The sequence below is a fragment of the Notolepis coatsorum genome, assembly GCF_963971535.1.
Source record: "Notolepis coatsorum genome assembly, chromosome: 11".
In the NCBI taxonomy this organism is placed as follows: Eukaryota; Metazoa; Chordata; class Actinopteri; order Aulopiformes; family Paralepididae; genus Notolepis; species Notolepis coatsorum.
In genome coordinates, this window is record NC_140175.1 from 22755135 (window position 1) to 22773216 (window position 18082).

At 44.6% G+C, this 18082-nt stretch overlaps 2 protein-coding genes across 3 annotated transcripts; one reads left to right on the forward strand and one right to left on the reverse strand.

The window, feature by feature from the left end:
- The first annotated feature begins 216 nt into the window (after positions 1-216).
- On the forward strand, positions 217-11346 carry phyhd1 (phytanoyl-CoA dioxygenase domain containing 1). Its single transcript, XM_084324471.1, has 11 exons — positions 217-345; positions 1827-1985; positions 2355-2430; positions 2522-2569; positions 2665-2720; positions 2804-2866; positions 3038-3059; positions 3784-3912; positions 4546-4662; positions 6738-6864; positions 10775-11346. Exons 1-11 carry the CDS (start codon positions 313-315, stop codon positions 10821-10823), a joined length of 879 nt encoding a protein of 292 aa, XP_084180597.1. The 5' UTR covers positions 217-312; the 3' UTR covers positions 10824-11346.
- A 909-nt stretch (positions 11347-12255) lies between these two features.
- On the reverse strand, positions 12256-17770 carry dolk (dolichol kinase). Of its 2 annotated transcripts, none has more exons than XM_084324466.1 (2): positions 17642-17770; positions 12256-16210 (listed from the first exon to the last, which is right to left on the reverse strand). In XM_084324466.1, exons 1-2 carry the CDS (start codon positions 17644-17646, stop codon positions 14602-14604), a joined length of 1614 nt encoding a protein of 537 aa, XP_084180592.1. In that variant the 5' UTR covers positions 17647-17770; the 3' UTR covers positions 12256-14601. The 2 variants fall into 2 exon arrangements, 1 of the variants encoding a protein (XP_084180592.1); XR_014620239.1 differs by lacking the exon at positions 12256-16210 and adding an exon at positions 16240-16335.
- Between the last annotated feature and the right edge of the window lie 312 nt (positions 17771-18082).

The window sequence follows — 18082 nt, forward strand, 5'->3', positions numbered from 1 at the left end:
GCTGTGTTTGTTTATTCTTGATTTTGGTTTTGATCACGAGAACTGACCTCTTCATATAATAATATAGAATAAAATATCTCTAGAATGGGATTGATGGACAGTCCTGGCTGGATGGGACGATCCTGCGATGCACGTGCGCCCCTGGTGGCGGCTATTGCTATTGCGCTGCAGGCAACGAAAGAGTTAAGGTACAAAATCCTATTATTGCTGCTTACAGTTTAATCGAGAAGGACAGGTCAGTCGTTCCAGTCCATGCTTACCCAGATGACATACACGTCGTAGCCTCTCCACCGTCGTGTACAGTAATACAACATGGATTTCATGACTGACGAGGACGCGAGGAAGGTAAGCGTCGCCATGCAAACCCGCATCTGCTGCACACGACTGACTGCGCAACTTCATGTTCATTACCATGTTGTTACATAACACGTGTTGTGTTCATCATTTAACAAGCACCGAGTGAATGCAACAACCAGTCCACGGATACATTATCATATTTAGATTGCAATGTTGCAGGTTTTGTTAGGCTTTATTGTCAAGGAGAACCAGATGAGTTTCCTCTCGCATAATGTAGTGGTACAAAGTTCAAACCTGAGGTTTGATTGAATTGATTGAAAACTTTATTAACAGATTGCAGAATGGGTACAATACAGTACAGCTCAATACACACAATTGTTAAGGGGATGCAGACCAGAGAAAGACTTTCGTCTTGTTTACATCAGGGTCCCCCATTTTCAATTCATCATAAAATTCCCAGCTTTTTCTCAAAGGTGGCCCGCCTATTTATTGGAATTGGAAAGTTCCTGTAAGCCCAACATCAAATAAGCACATGAGATGTCTTGTGTCTTTAGCATTGTATGCTACTTATCAACTTATGTTTACAGAGTGCAAAGACAAACATTATATTTAGGTAAACATTTATGGTAGTCTTTCATGTCAAACCAAATATTAGTCATTCTATTTGGGGAATGTTCCAAGGGACCCAATTTTTACATTCAGGGGTTCAAACCTGATTATTTGGAAATCCTAGGTTAAACCAGAACCTGACCACAAATGATATACCTGTATGTCATGTATGTCCCTATGCCACAAATGTCATGATGTCATGTATGTTGTGTATGTCATAAATGTCACTATGAATTAGGGCGGCTACGTGGCGTAGTGGGCAAGGCGCTCGCCACGAAATGCTGGAGACGCTGGGCTCGTCAGTTCGAGCCCAGCGCTCCACATTTGCTTTCAGTTTAGCTGGTCGTCCGTACTAATACACATTGGCCGTATTAGGGGGTGGGAAACTGATGGGTGGGGATCGGGCGTTGTGGACAGCGACTCCTACAGGTCGGTTGGTGCGCCTGTGCAGTAGAATCAGGAAGTGTCGGGGGCAGCGTGAGCCTCCCACGCGTTACTCCTCGCCACTGAGAGTTCGAGCTGCGCAGGTGAAAAGATGCGACTGCTGTTACCTCGAGTACCGGAGGGGACTCGTGCTATGTATGACTTAGTCCACATTGCAGCCGGCTTGTGGGAGGCAAGAAACAGCGTCCGTGACAGGGGAGGGTTGAATTGGATGATACGAAATTGGGATGGGAGAAAATATAGAAAATGGGAGAAAAAGTGGATACAAAAAAAAAATTTCACTATGAATTGAAAATGGGGGACCCTGATGTAAACAAGACAAACGTCTTTCTCTGGTCTGCATCCCCTTAACAATTGTGTGTATTGAGCCTTACTGTATTGTACCCATTCTGCAATCTGTTAAATAAAGTTTTCATTCATTCATTCATTCATTCATTCATTCATTCATTCACCTTTCTCTACTCCCCTATTGACAGTATGAGGAGGAAGGGTATGTGGTTCTGGATGGACTCCTTAGTTCCAGTGAGTGTGATGAACTGAAGCAGAGGATGGCAGAGATGGTGGACCGGATGGACGTCCCAGAACACTGTCGGATCACTTTCTCTACGTACCACGACGAGCAGCTAAACACACAGGTAACTAACGGCGGACAAAAGAGACTGTAAGATGGTTATTAAAAAAAAGTGACATTTCTCTCTCATGACATGGTTCTGTATTATTTCTCATTGATGCTTGCCATTACATCGTGCACTTAAAGATGCAGGTAAGGGCTTCAACTTGATACAAATTCTGTTTGCGATTCCAAGACTTAAGATTTTAATTGGCTACAAATTGTATAAATCTTAAGTATTGGCATTACTCCTGCCTATGACTTTCTTCCTGCAAGAGGGATAGCAAATGTTTATGTCAACAGTGGAGTTTATGGCCCCGACCCAGTCTCACCTCTGCAACACAACCATCCATCGATGGGTCAGGTGTCTGACATAATCTTGTCTGACCTGCAGGGAAACGCTGACTATTTCATCACCAGCGGAGATCAGATACGATTTTTCTTCGAGAAAGGAGTTTTTGGTGACAAAGGTGAGCGCTGTGTTTTATTGTTTTAGCACCCTGTTGGACAAAGGTCAAAGGTCACATTAGCCATATAAAGCGTCGCTTACCTGCTTTACAGGAGAATTCATCGTGCCGCGAGAGCGCTCCCTGAATAAAGTTGGACATGGTAAGTAAGGGAGGCAAGATTTCAGATTTTTTTTTTTACATTTCAAAGAATCTCCTCGTCATAAATGAATATCCATGTTTTTCTTTGTCTTTCAGCACTTCATGCCCACGAGCCTTTGTACAAAAATGTGACACATTCACCCAAAATTCAGGTGAGTGAACCGTGAGCTCGCTAGATCACCAAACGATCAGATAACAACTCACTCTGGTATTAAACGCACATGCTCTCGTACAGGGTGTCGCCAAGAAGCTGGGTCTCAAGAGTCCTGTGATCGTGCAGAGCATGTACATCTTTAAGGTAAAGCACGCCGCCTGCCGACTCTCTGTATTTGAGGCTCTCTCTCTCTCTCTTCACAACACACTGTCTGGCGGTAATCCTGTCTGATCGTTGTCTATAGCGCTTGAGAAATGTGTTATGCGACGTGGGCAGGATTTTGATTGGTCTATGTTGCTTCTCTTTCTCTTCCAGCAACCGGGGATTGGTGGAGAGGGTAAGGAAAGGATTGTGATAAAAAACCCATCAGTCAATAGAGGCCTTTCACGGAATGTTGAGAATACTCCATGTTGGAAGACGCACCGGTTACTGTGTGCAAAAGTGGAAGTGGAAGTCCTGACAATGGTGGAACGAACTTCCCACCACAGTCAGGACAGCCGAAACCCGCCCAATTTTCCACCGTCGACTAAAAACACACTTCTTCAATCAATATCTGAAAGGAAAGGGAAAAAAACATCATACTGTCTTTTACTATCATGCACTTTGCTACTAAATAATCTTCCTTGCCTATATTACTACTACCTACTATGCTAATAGTCTTTACTACTATGCACTCAAGACTGTAGCACTCAAGTTCAACACTGTTTGGCCGTTACTCAGCTGAAAGAGTTGTACCCTTCCTGCTGACCTGTCGCAGTGGCACAGTAATATGCTTTTCTAATGCTTTACCTACCGCTTCACAGAAATGAGGCATTGTCTTTCAAAAGTGGTTACCAATGGTTACGGGCAGCCGTGTTGTAAGAAAGAGAACTACACAGACATTCCGTGGCAAGGCCTCTTATCACTGCCATGCGTGGAACGCTCTGGTGCACATAGTATTGACCTTTGTTCACGACGAGGCGCAGACAGATCACTCAACTCCAAACATGCTCTAGCGTTCAAGCCCTAGGTGTTCTCTTATCGTATAATCAATATACACAGACTGCTGTCTTGTTTCTCAGTGACGCCGCACCAGGACGCGACCTTCCTGTACACGGAGCCGCTGGGCAGGGTGATGGGGGTGTGGATCGCTCTGGAGGACGCCACGCTGGACAACGGCTGCCTCTGGTTCATCCCAGGGTCACAGCACAGTAAGCTCACGATATCACTGGCCTGGGGCCTCTCGCTCTTCATCTCCTGTCACCCCGTCTTCTTCTCACAGATGAAATACTATATGGTATTATATTATAGCTAAATATCATCCGTCCTGTAGTTCCAATCCCCTACATGCCTTCATGATTCCCCGCGTATATCATGCCACTTAGGGTACCTTGTGTATACTGCACCTTGTGTATACTGTTTACTTTTACTCTTACTCATAGTATATATTCAGATTAAAATTCTTTATTGCCTATATTTATTGTAACGTATAATATAACCGATAGGACTTAATGATAGAGTGTAAACAATATAGTTAATTATATTGTTTACATTGTTTATTTGTTTCTCATATTTTTATATTCAGATATAATTGTATTGCCTTTACTTATGTCTTTCTACTATTACCCTGCCCATACCTGTACCTCCCCTCCTCCCTCCCCCATGCTGCTATGACACCCAGATTGCCCCAAGGGGATCAATAAAGGAATATATTATATTATCTTATATTGCATGTTGAATCTTAATCAAAGGGGGAAACAACAGATACTACCAGGTTTACCATATCTTAGTAAAGTATACTTCTTTCTAATAACTTGTCTTTTTGTAATATGATTTCCTCACAGGTGGTATCTCTCGCCGTATGGTGCGCACGCCAAAAGGCACCTTCCCCCTGACAGACTTCACCGGCAGAGAGCAGGCCTACGATGAAAACACATTTGTTGCTGCACCCGTTAAAAAAGGCTAGTAGTTCAGTAAAATGTATTAAAATCATACATTGAAGGCGGTCAGGTGGCGTAGCGGAGATTGTGCTCGTCATCACCAATGCAAGAGGCTGCGGTCTCGACTCCCGGAGAGTCAGCATTGCCTTGGCTCGGGCTGATCGCTATACTAACTTGTTTGGCTGAGTTAGGGGGAGGGGAGCCGTAGGTGGGTCCTGGGCGTTGTGGACAGCGACCCCTACAGTTCAGTCTGGCCGCCTGCTCAGCGAAGGTAGGATCTGGTGAGAGGTAGTGCGGCCTCCCACACGTTACACTCTCCCGGTGAGAATCTGCACGGCCAGGCTGGCTGCCGGCTGGCTGCACATGCGTCGGAGGAAAACATGTGACAGTCTCCGGCCTCTCGGACCAACAGTAGGGGAAAGTGCGCAACAACCAGGAAGGGGGTTGGGAATTGGCATAACGACTAACAGTGGGATGGGAGAAAAATCGGAAAAAAGAAGGAGGGGGAAAAAAGATTATAAAAAAAAATATATATATATCATACATTGAAGCAATATTTGATTTTGGTGGAACATGTTAAAGGGGCACTTCACCAAAAAACAATGCTGATTTATTTTGCACATAATGTCACCCACATCCAAGAACTCTAAACCGTTTTGCACACATTCATTTAGTTTAGTTTGATAGTTATTTGGAGTAAATTCGTTTTAATGTGGCCACCAATGATGTCATCGGGGACATTGAATCCTTGTGTTTCTTAATTACGGCTCAATTAAATGATGTAGAGGAAATAATAGCAATACCTTTCTTATACTAATCTTATAGGGACTGCTACCTTATCATTTCATCGATCAGTAGCAACAGTGATGACATCACTGGTGGCCATATTCAAACAAATTTACTCTCAATAGCTGTTAAACTAAATTAATGTGTGCAAAACTGTTTGGAGTTTTTGGATGTGTGTGAGATTCTTTTTTGCATGCATATCTCCATATGAGTTCAGGAGCAATTGTGTTCCAACATAATCTTCCCTGGGGACCTTAGTTGCCAGTAATACTGTTTCATTATTTCATATTGACGGGAAAAGGCCTGAATACCCCAGGGAAGGGTGCGGCTGGGTAGCGCATTGGACTAAGCACTCGCCTACCACCGCAGAGACTCTGGGATCTAATCCAACTGTCAGCGGTACCTCTGGCTTGGTCAGTCATCCCTAATAACACAATTGGCGGTGTTAGCGGGTGGGAAGCCGGTGCGGTGTGTGTTCTGGTCGTTGTAAACTGCGACTCCTACTGGTCGGTCGGGGCGCCTGTTCAGCTGGGAGGGGATCTGGGGGAAATAGCGTGAACCTCTGCACGTGTTACGTGAAACCCCTCGCTGTCAGGTGAAAAGAAGCGGCTGGCGACTCCACATGTATCGGAGGAGGCATGTGGTAGTTTTACACCCTCCCCAGGCCGACAGTGGTGCAATGCGCGCAACGACCAGGAAGGGAATTGGCATAAAGACAAAATTGGGATGGGTGAAAAATACAGAAAGCCCAAAAATAAATAGAATGGATATTTTTTTTAAGAACCCCAGGGAAGCTGGGGGTTGGAACTTGATTGCTCTCAATTAGCAAAAGTGCGACTTTTAGAGGCAGAGGCACATTTATATGCAAGTTTAGGGGAGACCCAGGTAAACCTTCACAACCTTAGAATGTTATTATATTAGTGGAGCGAATTCAGGGGGCAGCCGGGAATCAAACCTGGGTTGCCCACACCACAGGTTTGATTCCTGGGTCCGACCCCTTTAATAATATAATAATAATAATAATAATAATAATAATAATAATAATAATAATAATAATAATAATAATAATAATAATAATAATAATAATAATAATAATAATAATAATATAATAATAATAATAATAATAATCCCTTAGCCAAGGGCTAGCGATTCTAGGCATCCGTGATCGTTACAATATTGTAATACATTATGTATTACCTTGTAATGCTGCAAAACTGTGTACTGAAACTTGGGCAATGATGGTCAAATACACTACACATGCAATCGGTCATACAACTAATCCATCCATCCATTTCTCTCTCTCTCTCCAGGTGCAGTGGTTCTGATCCACGGGGAGGTGGTCCACCGCAGTGCCCAGAACACCTCGGAAGACTCTCGCCATGTCTACACATTCCACATCATGGAGGCCCAGGACACCTGCTGGAGCCCCGAGAACTGGTGAGAGTCACTGCAAAATCTGATTCTAGATCAGTGGTGGAACAAGTACACACAGTTACTTTACTTAATTAAGAAATACCCAGATAAAATAGTAGTCTGGTAAAAGTAAAAGTCCTCCATTCGACTTAAGTAAGATAAGATAGGAATAAACTTTAGACTTTTTACACGGAACATCAGTGCTGCATCATTCTGCGATAACAGTGTAAACAAAGAAGAAAAAAATTATATATATACAATATTCATTCATTTATTCAGTTAGTAAGAAGGACTTCAGACAAATATGACAATACATAGAGACATAATAATAATAATAATAATTCATTTAATTTATATAGCGCTTCTCAATAACCCGAAGTCGCTGACAGTAGTCGGGAGCAGGGGTACAAACAAAGAGGCGAAAGCAAAGAAACAAAACAAAACAACAAAGAAACAAAAACAAAGGAACATGAGACCATGGGGGGAACGGGGGAGACAGCCTGATGGCACAAAAAAAAGACTAGAGACATATCGATCAGGTTGGAGGGGAGGGGGGGGTTTAGGGGTGGGGGGGGTTGAAGGCAAGGGAGAACAGGTGGGTTTTGAGGCGAGCTTTGAAGGTGGAGAGTGTAGGGGAGTCTCTGATGGACTGGGGGAGGGAGTTCCAGAGTCGGGGTGCAGTGCGAGAGAAGGCCCGATCTCCGAAGTTTTTAAGCTTGGATGTCGGGACAGTGAGGGAGGCAGTGGAGGAGGACCGGAGGGAACGGGTTGGGCGGTAGGGGAGAAGGAGATCAGTCAGGTAGGGGGGGGCCAGGCTGTGGAGGGCTTTGAAGGTGAGGAGTAGTGTTTTAAAGTTAATGCGGTGTTTGATCGGGAGCCAGTGGAGGGAGTGGAGGACAGGAGTGATGTGTTCGCGGGACCGGGTGTTAGTGAGGAGGCGGGCGGCTGAATTTTGGACCATTTGCAGTTTATGGAGGGAGCGGGAGGTGATACCAGTGAGGAGGGAGTTGCAGTAGTCCAGGCGGGAGGAGATGAAGGCGTGAATGAGGGATTCAGCAGCGGGGGGGGAGAGGCAGTGACGGATTTTTGCGATGTTGCGGAGGTGAAAGTAGGATGTTTTCACGATGGAGCGGACGTGGGGGTCAAATGAGAGGGTGGGGTCAAGGAGGACACCAAGGTTGCGGACTAGGGGGGAGGGGGTGATGGTGGAGTCGTTGATGGTGAGTGTGATGGGTCCGGATCTGGTGAGGGTGGTTTTGGTGCCAATGATGAGGAGTTCAGTCTTGTCACTGTTCAGTTTGAGGAAGTTGTGGGTCATCCAAGTTTGGAGTTCGGTGATGCATGATTCAATGTGACTGAGGGGTGGGCTGTGGGGGGATTGTGTACTGATGTATATTTGGGTGTCGTCAGCGTAACAGTGGAAGTTGAGGTGGTATTTGCGGATGATGTGACCAAGGGGGAGAATGTAGCAGATGAAGAGCAGGGGGCCAAGGACTGAGCCTTGGGGGACCCCCTGTGTGACTGGGGAGGGGGGGGAGGTGTGGCCGGAGAGGGAGATGAATTGGTGTCTGTCAGTGAGGTAGGAGGAGAACCAGTCAAGTGCTGTGCCCTCAACACCCAGTTGGTGCAGCCTTTGGAGGAGGATGGAGTGACACACTGTGTCAAAGGCTGCACTGAGATCAAGTAGGATCAGGATGTTGAGGGCACCGGAGTCAGCGGAGATGAGGAGGTCGTTGATGACCTTTACCAGTGCAGTTTCGGTGCTGTGAGCGGGACGGAAGCCAGACTGAAGGGGTTCATATAGGGTGTTGGACTGGAGATGGGAGTAGAGTTGCAACCATAATGAATGAATAGGTAAACTCATTTCAAAAGCTTCAAAAAGCTTCATATTGCACCTTGCCCTAATTAAATTACAACATATTTAGACTTGGACAAGAAAGAAAGAGGTGACAGCCCACTGTTAGGTGGCACCTCAAAGGAATCGACCTCTAGTGTTATTTAGGAGAGCGATGGATGTAGGAAGGAAGGAGAGCTTGTAGTGGTTGCTCTTGTATCTACTTGCTCGGAACGAGGGAAGAACTTCGTATTCAGGATATAGAATAGTATATAATATAATAGAATATGAGAAGGGTCCTGTAAGATTCTCTGTGCCTGGCTGACCACTACTTTCTCAAAGATAGATTTCATTTTATTTCATTTCAAACCTTTATTTATACTCGTGAAAGCACTGAGGTTTCCCTCATTTACAGTGATGACGAGTTAACAAAGGACACAAATATCATAACAGTTATTAATTACAATGAATTACAATTACTACAATGATGGATTAAAAACAATTACATGATTCAGTACATAGGTCAAGTGCAATGCCTTTAAACTCCATGAATGACGGGAATGCTCCGAGCTTTAGAGTCTTTAGAGATTGGAGTGACGGATACTTCATAGCTGCTTTCACTAGCCTTTCTAAAAGTAAAAGTAGAGAAGTATTTTCTATTGAATGTATTTACGTATCTAAAGTGAAAGTATGCATTCTACAGGACGTTTGTGTATTCCAGTGCTTGAGAGCGTTTTTAAGCATTACATCACACGCAGGAGTGTGTTATAAGAATTAGAGCATGCCTAGGGGTGGTTGTTAACCCCGAGGCGCAGCCGAGCCACCACGATGAGGTGGAAGTACTTGCGGACGACGGTGGAGGCCTGGTGCTTCTTGGAGCCGGCCTGGTGCTGGTAATTCTGGTGCAGGACGACACAGGTGGCGACGCTGGCCAGGAGCAGCCAGTAGCCCAGAAGGCAGAGTCTCTTGTCGTTCAACGTGACAAATTCTTATTTTACTCCACTTTTTATTTAATTTTGCACTGTAAATAGTTCAAATGTATAATAAAAACTATAATATAATAAAGTTGTCCTCCGAAGAGGGGTGGTGGATGGAGTGCCCTCAAAAAAGGGCCGGGAGTAAGAAAAAAACAAAAACAAAAAAACAATATAAATATGCAGCATCTAACTTGGTTGGGCGTTACATCATTTGTGATAAACAGACAGAAGTAAACATACCTACACTTGAAAGGCGCATTGTCCACGTGGAGGTTAAATTGGTCAGTGACGTCACACCTTTTATTGATCATTTTGGGGAGTAAAGTGTAAATCCATCGCCTGAAGGTAACCACTCTAATAATGCTCAGTAAAATCCGGAAGACAGGCATCCGGTGATTTTCAGATTACTGAGGGGATACCCAAAACATGCCTACTCAACTATCAAAAAGTTAAAGGTGCTGTAAGTGGTATTGTTTGGTTTGTTAAAATACGTGGTCTACATGTGAGAATAATAGCTCCACACTCTGACAGCCATCACTGATCACAGAGTGCAGTAAACACAACTGTGCTGGTATCCCATTCCCACGTTATCCAATCAGGAGAGAGAACTCTACCAGTGCAGTAAGCAAGCACATTTGGCTTGGCAAGATTTCTTAAAATAAGTTAAAAGAAATATCTAGGGTTCTCTCTCCTGATAGAATAAAGTGGGAAGGGACCAGAAAACATGTTTTCTGTTTACTGCAGGCCAAACACTCTATATCAGTGATGGCTGTCAGAATGTAGAGCTATTTAACACTTATTTTAACAAAACAATACCACTTCCAGCACCTTTAACCCTTTCACTACCACACTACCAAATGGTTAACCCTTTCACTACCACACTACAGAAGGTTAACCCTTTCACTACCATACTACAGACGGTTAACCCTTTCACTACCACACTACAGACGGTTAACCATCTGTCGTGTGGTAATGAAAGGTTAACTTTCTGTAGTGTGGTAGTGAAAGGGTTAAAGGCTACTGAACCACCATACTGAGAAGAGACGTACTGTGGGGGGTGACCTTGTGACCTCATGACCTCTTGCACTCATGTATCTTGTCTCCGTGTCTTCTGTCCTCCTAGGTTACAACCGACAGAGGAGCTGCCGTTCCCCACTCTCTACTCTAAGTGAAGAAGATGTAACCGTATTGACCATATTCACACAACGGCCATTTTGCTCTTATGTCGTGCTCAGGTTGGGTTCCTTTTAACCTTAAGTGTAACATAAGAGCAAAATTGCCGTTGTGTGAATATGGTCCAATACAGAGCCAAGACTCTCACTTTTCTGAAAGAGGACCAACACACAACAGCAGTATTATCCCAGGCTAAATCAGCCCTGGTAATCATTGTAGCCTACAGTGGCACTGCCTGCGTAGCCTTGGAGAGAAACACACTACTGTCTGGGCCAGGAGCCACCCAATGGAATGAATGGATTTACTGTGATGTTTAATAGTGAAGTGATGGTAGTTAATTCACTTAACCTCTTATGCTGGTAGTTCAATTAAATTTACAGAAATGTACTTGAGTTTTGATAAAACTGTGAAAGAAATATTCCCTTTAATATAATCAAATGCTTATTCAACTTTACATGGACATTCCAACTGTCGTTTTCATATAAACTGCTGGACTGTGTATTCTTCTATTCATAAAATATTTTCCTGATAATACTGGTGGTCTTTGTGGTCGGGTTTTTGTGTTAAGGTGGTGAAAGACCTGAGGGCAGACTCGGTTTACTGAATCTATCCCAGTCTGGTGAAATGTGGACACAAACACAGACACCATTGTGCTGTCCCATGTAATGCATTTCAGGACATTGGTCTGAAGACGTCGCCAATTAAACCTTTAGACCTCGTTTGTAGGCAAACGTGCCACACACTTGTGGAGGAAATCATGAAAAGTATTTGTAAAAAAGGATATATAACGGGAAATTGCTAAAACATATTGGTCAGACATTTTCAGACAGTACAGGTTTACTATGTGCTGTTCCAAGGACGTAGGTTTGGTTTCAACAGCAAGGGGTCGGGAAGGTTCTCCCCCAGGTGACTTTGAGCATCAAACACTTATTTCCTGCATTCTTGTGTACTTTTATACACCAATTTGTGCATTTTCTGCATCAATTTATGGCAGAAATATGTTTATTTATGTAAAGGAAAAGACAACATTCAGGTACCAGCTGACACAAATATAATGCAGTAAGGCTCTCAGGCATTCTGTATTGCTTGTTTTGACCCCGTTATTTTACCTCTTTTGGGGAGGGGGTTGTCTTTCATATTAGCTATATTTCTTGAGTGGGACAAATTTACCTGACACAAATATAATGCAGTAAGGCTCTCAGGCATTCTGTATTGCTTGTTTTGACCCCGTTATTTTACCTCTTTTGGGGAGGGGGTTGTCTTTCATATTAGCTATATTTCTTGAGTGGGACAAATTTACCTCTTCTCAATATTGAGGGGGACAAGTCCCCTGCAACCCCCCCCCCCCCAACATCTACTGTATGTGCTGTTCAGTTGTACATGAATGAATGTTAAATGCATTGCCTTAGGTGGATCGATGGGATATTCAGATTTTTCAATAAAAAGTCTTTAATGATGCAGTTTACATGCACAACCAGTGTTTCAGGAATGCAGGGACAAAAAGCAAAACACAACATCTCAATAGGACGAAGTCATGATAATGAAGTATCATTACAATATTTAGAAGAAAAGAAAAAGGCATTTACAGAAAATGACAAATCAAATACCACGTCCGCTTCATGCTTTTAAAAACAAGAGAATGTCGCAGGTTGTAAATATGGCATCTCCATCAGAATGTGCAGCATATAGTGTCAAGTAGTCTGGTGACCCGGTTGAGGGTTATTCTTACAGAACAGACAAACTAAATCTTACTAATCTTATCGCTAAAACTATTTCCCAAAAAGGTTGGATCAAATTAGGCCTATATATGGATCATTAGGCCTCTATAGCGTATATTTTGGATTCCAGCAACGGTCGGGCTTCAGAGCTCAGGATCACAAGGAAATGTCTCGACGACGGTCGTCATCTTCATCAGAGCGCCCCATCATCAAACATGTTGACGCAAAACATAAAATAAACCTCAACAGATTGAAAATATATCGCGAGGGATAACTGTGTACAAGTTAAGAGGATTTCACATTATAGTGTCATGCAGGATCGTTATGTTTATGCCTTGTAGACGGACCGACCAGCCCAGACAATTACGTGAGAAGGGCTTCTTTGACAAATACCATGCTGTCAACTACAGTATATCTACTGTACTAGGTGAGGTGTGATGGAAGCTGTCGACTACAGTATCTACTGTATAGGTGAGGTGTGATGATGCTGTCAACTACAGTATCTACTGTGTACTAGGTGAGGTGAGATGATGCTGTCAACTACAGTATCTACTGTGTACTAGGTGAGGTGAGATGATGCTGTCAACTACAGTATCTACTGTGTACTAGGTGAGGTGTGATGGAAGCTGTCGACTACAGTATGTACTAGGGTGTGTAACGATGCATCGATTAATCTAAATGCATCGATTGTAATGTGACGATTCAACTGCATCGATTTGAAAATGTTAGATTCGATTATAATCCAAATGAAAAAGATTTAAAAATTTTTTTTCGTGTGTATTGTTTTTATTGACCTATAGACCATTCGTGCTGAGTGAATCAGTTCCCCCAGCCACATTTGTGTATTCAAATATTTTTGGGGAATTAGAAAATGTATCGAATCGTGGTCAAATGAAGAGATTTCATGATGCATTGAATCGTCGCTTGAATAATCGTAATCGAAATTAATCGTTGTGAGGTCGCATCGTTACACCCCTAGTATCTACTGTACGATGGAGGTGCGATGGATGCCGTCAACAATAATATCTACTGTACTAGGCGAGGTGCGATTAGAAAACATACTTCTTAAGGCAAATATGTCCAGCAATTAGTCCTTAATATTGCCACAATGGTAAAGGCAAATACAATATATTAAATATAATCAAAACAAAATGGTTTATGATAGAAAGAAATGTCAAAAAGCGTCCTTTAAATTATGTTCTTCAATGGCTATACAAAGGCATACATATTTTGCAAACAAAAGACAAAATAGAAAACACAAATTATCAAAATGTTTCATTTAGCAGCGTCTGTACAGTACCGTCGATGATTGTGTGTTTGTGTGCGTGTTAAAGAACATGTTTCCACTTTGCTAAACTTCATCTCCTGTTACATAATTCAGGAGTTATAAGTTTCAGCGCTCCAGTACAGACCCATGTGCCACGAGAAAAACACATCTTTCACCAAGTGTCAGATCTCAAAAAGAGAACATTTACTCAACTCATCCTCTCCTTCCTAAATCACCCGCATAGAATCGATCCGTCTCCCAACCTAAGCAACCGATACTGAAAATGATTTGTGATCTTAAAACGGAACCGATTCCGTTGCCATGCTTGAAATACCGCCGCTGTGAAATAAAAAAAGGGCAGAATATTTAGCGCCATCTTGATTTGTTCGTTATTAATGCAAGCTAGCATAATTATTACCCAGCTACACTCGGCAGTTGTACAACTGTCGCTCTCTTGTGCTAGTCACAATGATTCCCCTAGTCTTGCCATCTAGAGAATATCAGTGTTAAGTCAATAATACCATTAGTAGTACACCTCCCCAAAAAGAAAATTATATATAGCTACTGTACATCCCTCACTGTGTATAGAGTTCTCCATTGATTTACTAAATGGTCTTCATAACTTAGTGTACCATGATATTTTGTCACATTATTTTCCCCACGTTTACCGCGCTTTCTTCCCTAGCAGCAGGGCCCGAGCGCAGTAGGAAGGGGGGGGGGGGTCCTCTGGCCCCCTGTGTGTGTGTGTGTATGTGTATGTGTGTGTGTGTGTGCCCCGTCTGGCCCGCCAGGTCAGAGCATCAGGAGGATGAAGAGGTAGAGGGGGAGCAGGAGGTTGTCTATCTGGGAGGTGTAGGCCTCCAACATGGCCACCAGGGTGATGGAGCCTACGATCCACGAGTAGGTGGAGTTCAGGTTGATGGTGGGGTCGAAGATGAGGAACACGGCCACGGCGATGATCTGGGCGAACACCGACGTCGCCGTGCCCTCCATGGTCTTCTTGGTGCCCGGCCAGCGGATCTCGCCCATGCTGCTGCCGAACAACGACGCCACGGTGTCCCCCACGCCCACGGCCAGCACGCCCGCGTACGGCACCAGTCCGCCCGCGCCGGGCAGGATCCCCTTGGGAGCGCAGGGCCCGGGGAACAGCCATATGGGCAGGGACATGCCGACCAGCAGGTAGATGTGGGTGAGGATGAGGGGCCCGGAGTCGCGCTCGTCCAGGAACAAGGTGAGCAGCTGCCGCAGGAGCTGCCCCATGGGCCGGATGCGGAAGTAGCGCACGTACTCCAGCAGCAGGAAGGCCGCCAGGCAGCCCACGGAGGCCACGTGGAGCAGCTGCCGGTCGTACACCAGGCCCGGCACGTACGTCGCCACCACGATGAGGTGGAAGTACTTGCGGACGACGGTGGACGCCTGGTGCTTCTTGGAGCCGGCCTGCCGCTGGTAGTTCTGGTGCAGGACCACGCAGGTGGCGACGCTGGCCAGGAGCAGCCAGTAGCCCAGCAGGCAGAGTCTCTTGTCGTTCAATGTGACAAAGTCCAACAGCCACATGATGGGGTGGCGGCGGATGAACAGGGAGAGCCAGGGCATGAGGATGCCCAGACCGAGCACGGCCGTCATCATGTGGAAGAAGAGCGACGACACCCAGGTCTCCGACTCCATGAAGCAGAAGAGCAGCGCGAAGAAGACGCCCAGGAGCAGCGAGCCCACCACCACCACGGGCAGGAAGTAGTTCACCGGGTCACCCTTGACCTCCGCCAGATTGAGCGAGCGCTTGATCAGCTGGTTGACGATGAAGCTGATGCCGCCCACGATGAGGAGCGCCTCGCCGGGGCTGAAGCAGCGCGGCAGCAGGTAGAGGACGATCAGGCACAGGTAGACGAAGATCAGCAGCACCTCCAGCACCTCGATGACCTCCGACACCGTCAGCGTCTGCTTGGTGGTGTAGAAGATGGCGCTGCTCGCCACGCCGGCGATCACGCACGTGTTGGTGGGCACCGGCCGGGTGATGCCCAGCGCGATGAGGGACAGGAACAGCGCCAGCATCATGCCCGTGACGGTGACCACCGTGAAGAAGCGCTCGAAGTAGACGTTGCCCGAGTCCGAGCACTTGTCCCGCAGCACCATGCCGATCAGCGGCATCACCATGGAGGCGGGCACGATGCCGCTGTTGGCCGTCGGGCGGAACTGGAAGACGGCGCCGCCCGACCGCAGCAGGCGGTCCCACTTGTGCTGCACGTAGAACGACTGGATGACGAGGGCTATGCTGCACCAGGACAGCTGGTTCCAGAGGGCCATGTGGACACACAGCACCACCGCCAGCACCACGGTGGACTCCACCAGCGCTGGGTTGACCTGCATCATGGCTGCGGTGTGGTGGAGGAGGGATCCAGACGGACTTTAAAACAAAACAAAAACAAAAAGGAAAGAAAGACAAACACCCTCTTCTGTCAGTTCCTCTATTGTTGTCAACGCATCTTCATTTGCCAGCCACTCTCTTCTTGCACTCCAGATTTTTTTTATCTGTAAAATATTTCAGATGACATCATTACATTTAGCTGACGCTTTTATCCAAAGCGACTTTCTGTACGACAAGTCAGCAGGAAGGAGGGTACAACTCTTTCAGCTGAGTAACGATGATCAAACAGTGCTGAAACTTGGGTGCTGCAGTATTGAGTGCATAGACATATGATTCATTTCAGATATTGATTGAAGAAGTGTGTTTTTAGTCGACAGCGAAAGATTGGTGGGGATTCGACTGTCGTCCTAACTGGTGGGAAGTTCATTCCACCATTGCGGAGCGAGGACCGTGTTTACTTATGTTAGCGATCAAGAAGGAAATGTATGGCAGATACAGAATGATAATATATACATGTGAATTATTGATTTTATATAGGCTAATCACTACAGCAAATGTGTCCTTCTGGATTACTGACAATTTAGTAGTTGTGAGACTAGTGGTTGTGGATCAACATCAAGGGGGAACACGTCCATGAGTCATGGCATGGCATGGCCTGGTCACCCACTGAACCTTGGCCTACATGGTGGTGAAATATTCACTGAAAACAGTCTCCTGGTAGAAGAACGAGATCCCCAGGGAAATGACTTGATATTTCACATCATCCTGCCAGCTGTGTAAATAGTGCTTCTAGAGTAGACAATGTAAATTATCCAAATTTAGACTTCAATTTAATATTGTGTAGTTATGTTTTATTCGTGGTGATTTTCATATACAAATTTCATATAACGGTTTGCGCTTTGAAACGATAACAATTAATAACTTTGTTATACTAACCGGTCCGACAGACATGATGACACCGGCTAAAGAAACTAAAGACAGGCAGCAACGCTAGCCAGTTAGCTGTACCAGGATCGGCCGTAGAAATCTTTCCCCCAAGAGAGAGGACCACTTATATTCTTAATTCATTGCAATATTTTGTTCACGGTTCTTGTCATTCAAAAGGTGGATGGTGATGGTGGGGCAATAACGATTTCCACAGCTATGAATTATTATTAGTTCAAAGGGCATTTAATCAAATGCACCTCACCATGTCTGCAGGAGGAGGCGAAGCAAGGACGTATTCTCGTTCGGTTCACACAATGGTCAGTCATTCTAACATTAGCCCACAGCAGGGCCTCAGCTAGCAATAGTTTTCACTTGAATGAGAAATGCAATCAGGGATGCAGCAGCATCGGTCTAGCAGCAAAATCCAGCTGACTACCGAGGTATAGTATAGCTATAGCCGTTAGCAAGCAAACACAGAATACAACGCCATATTTAATCGATTTTATTCTAAAATGAACGTCTAACGAATGCAAATATACTTACCACATGAATGCAGTTTATATCTGTACGAACATGTGCAGTGATCGGAATAGATATCCGATATTATTTGGACAATGATCTTTCCTCTGTCAGCTGGCGTGTCTTTTACACCCAGGAGGAGGTGGCCATATTTGACAGCCAAGTCACGTGGTAGACGACGGAACTATTATTATATATTGTTTTATTTTTATTTACCAGTACATTGTTTTTGTTTTATATTTATAATTATTTCATCCTATACAATATTAAAACTTTTTTTTAGTAAATCATAATTTATTTGTGATGAATAAAAAATATTCGTGTACGTTTACACCACGTGACGGGTGGCCATATTTGACAGCCGAGTCACGTGGTAGACGACGGAACTATTATTATATATTGTTTTATTTTTATTTACCAGTACATTGTTTTTTTTATTTATAATTATTTCATCCTATACAATAT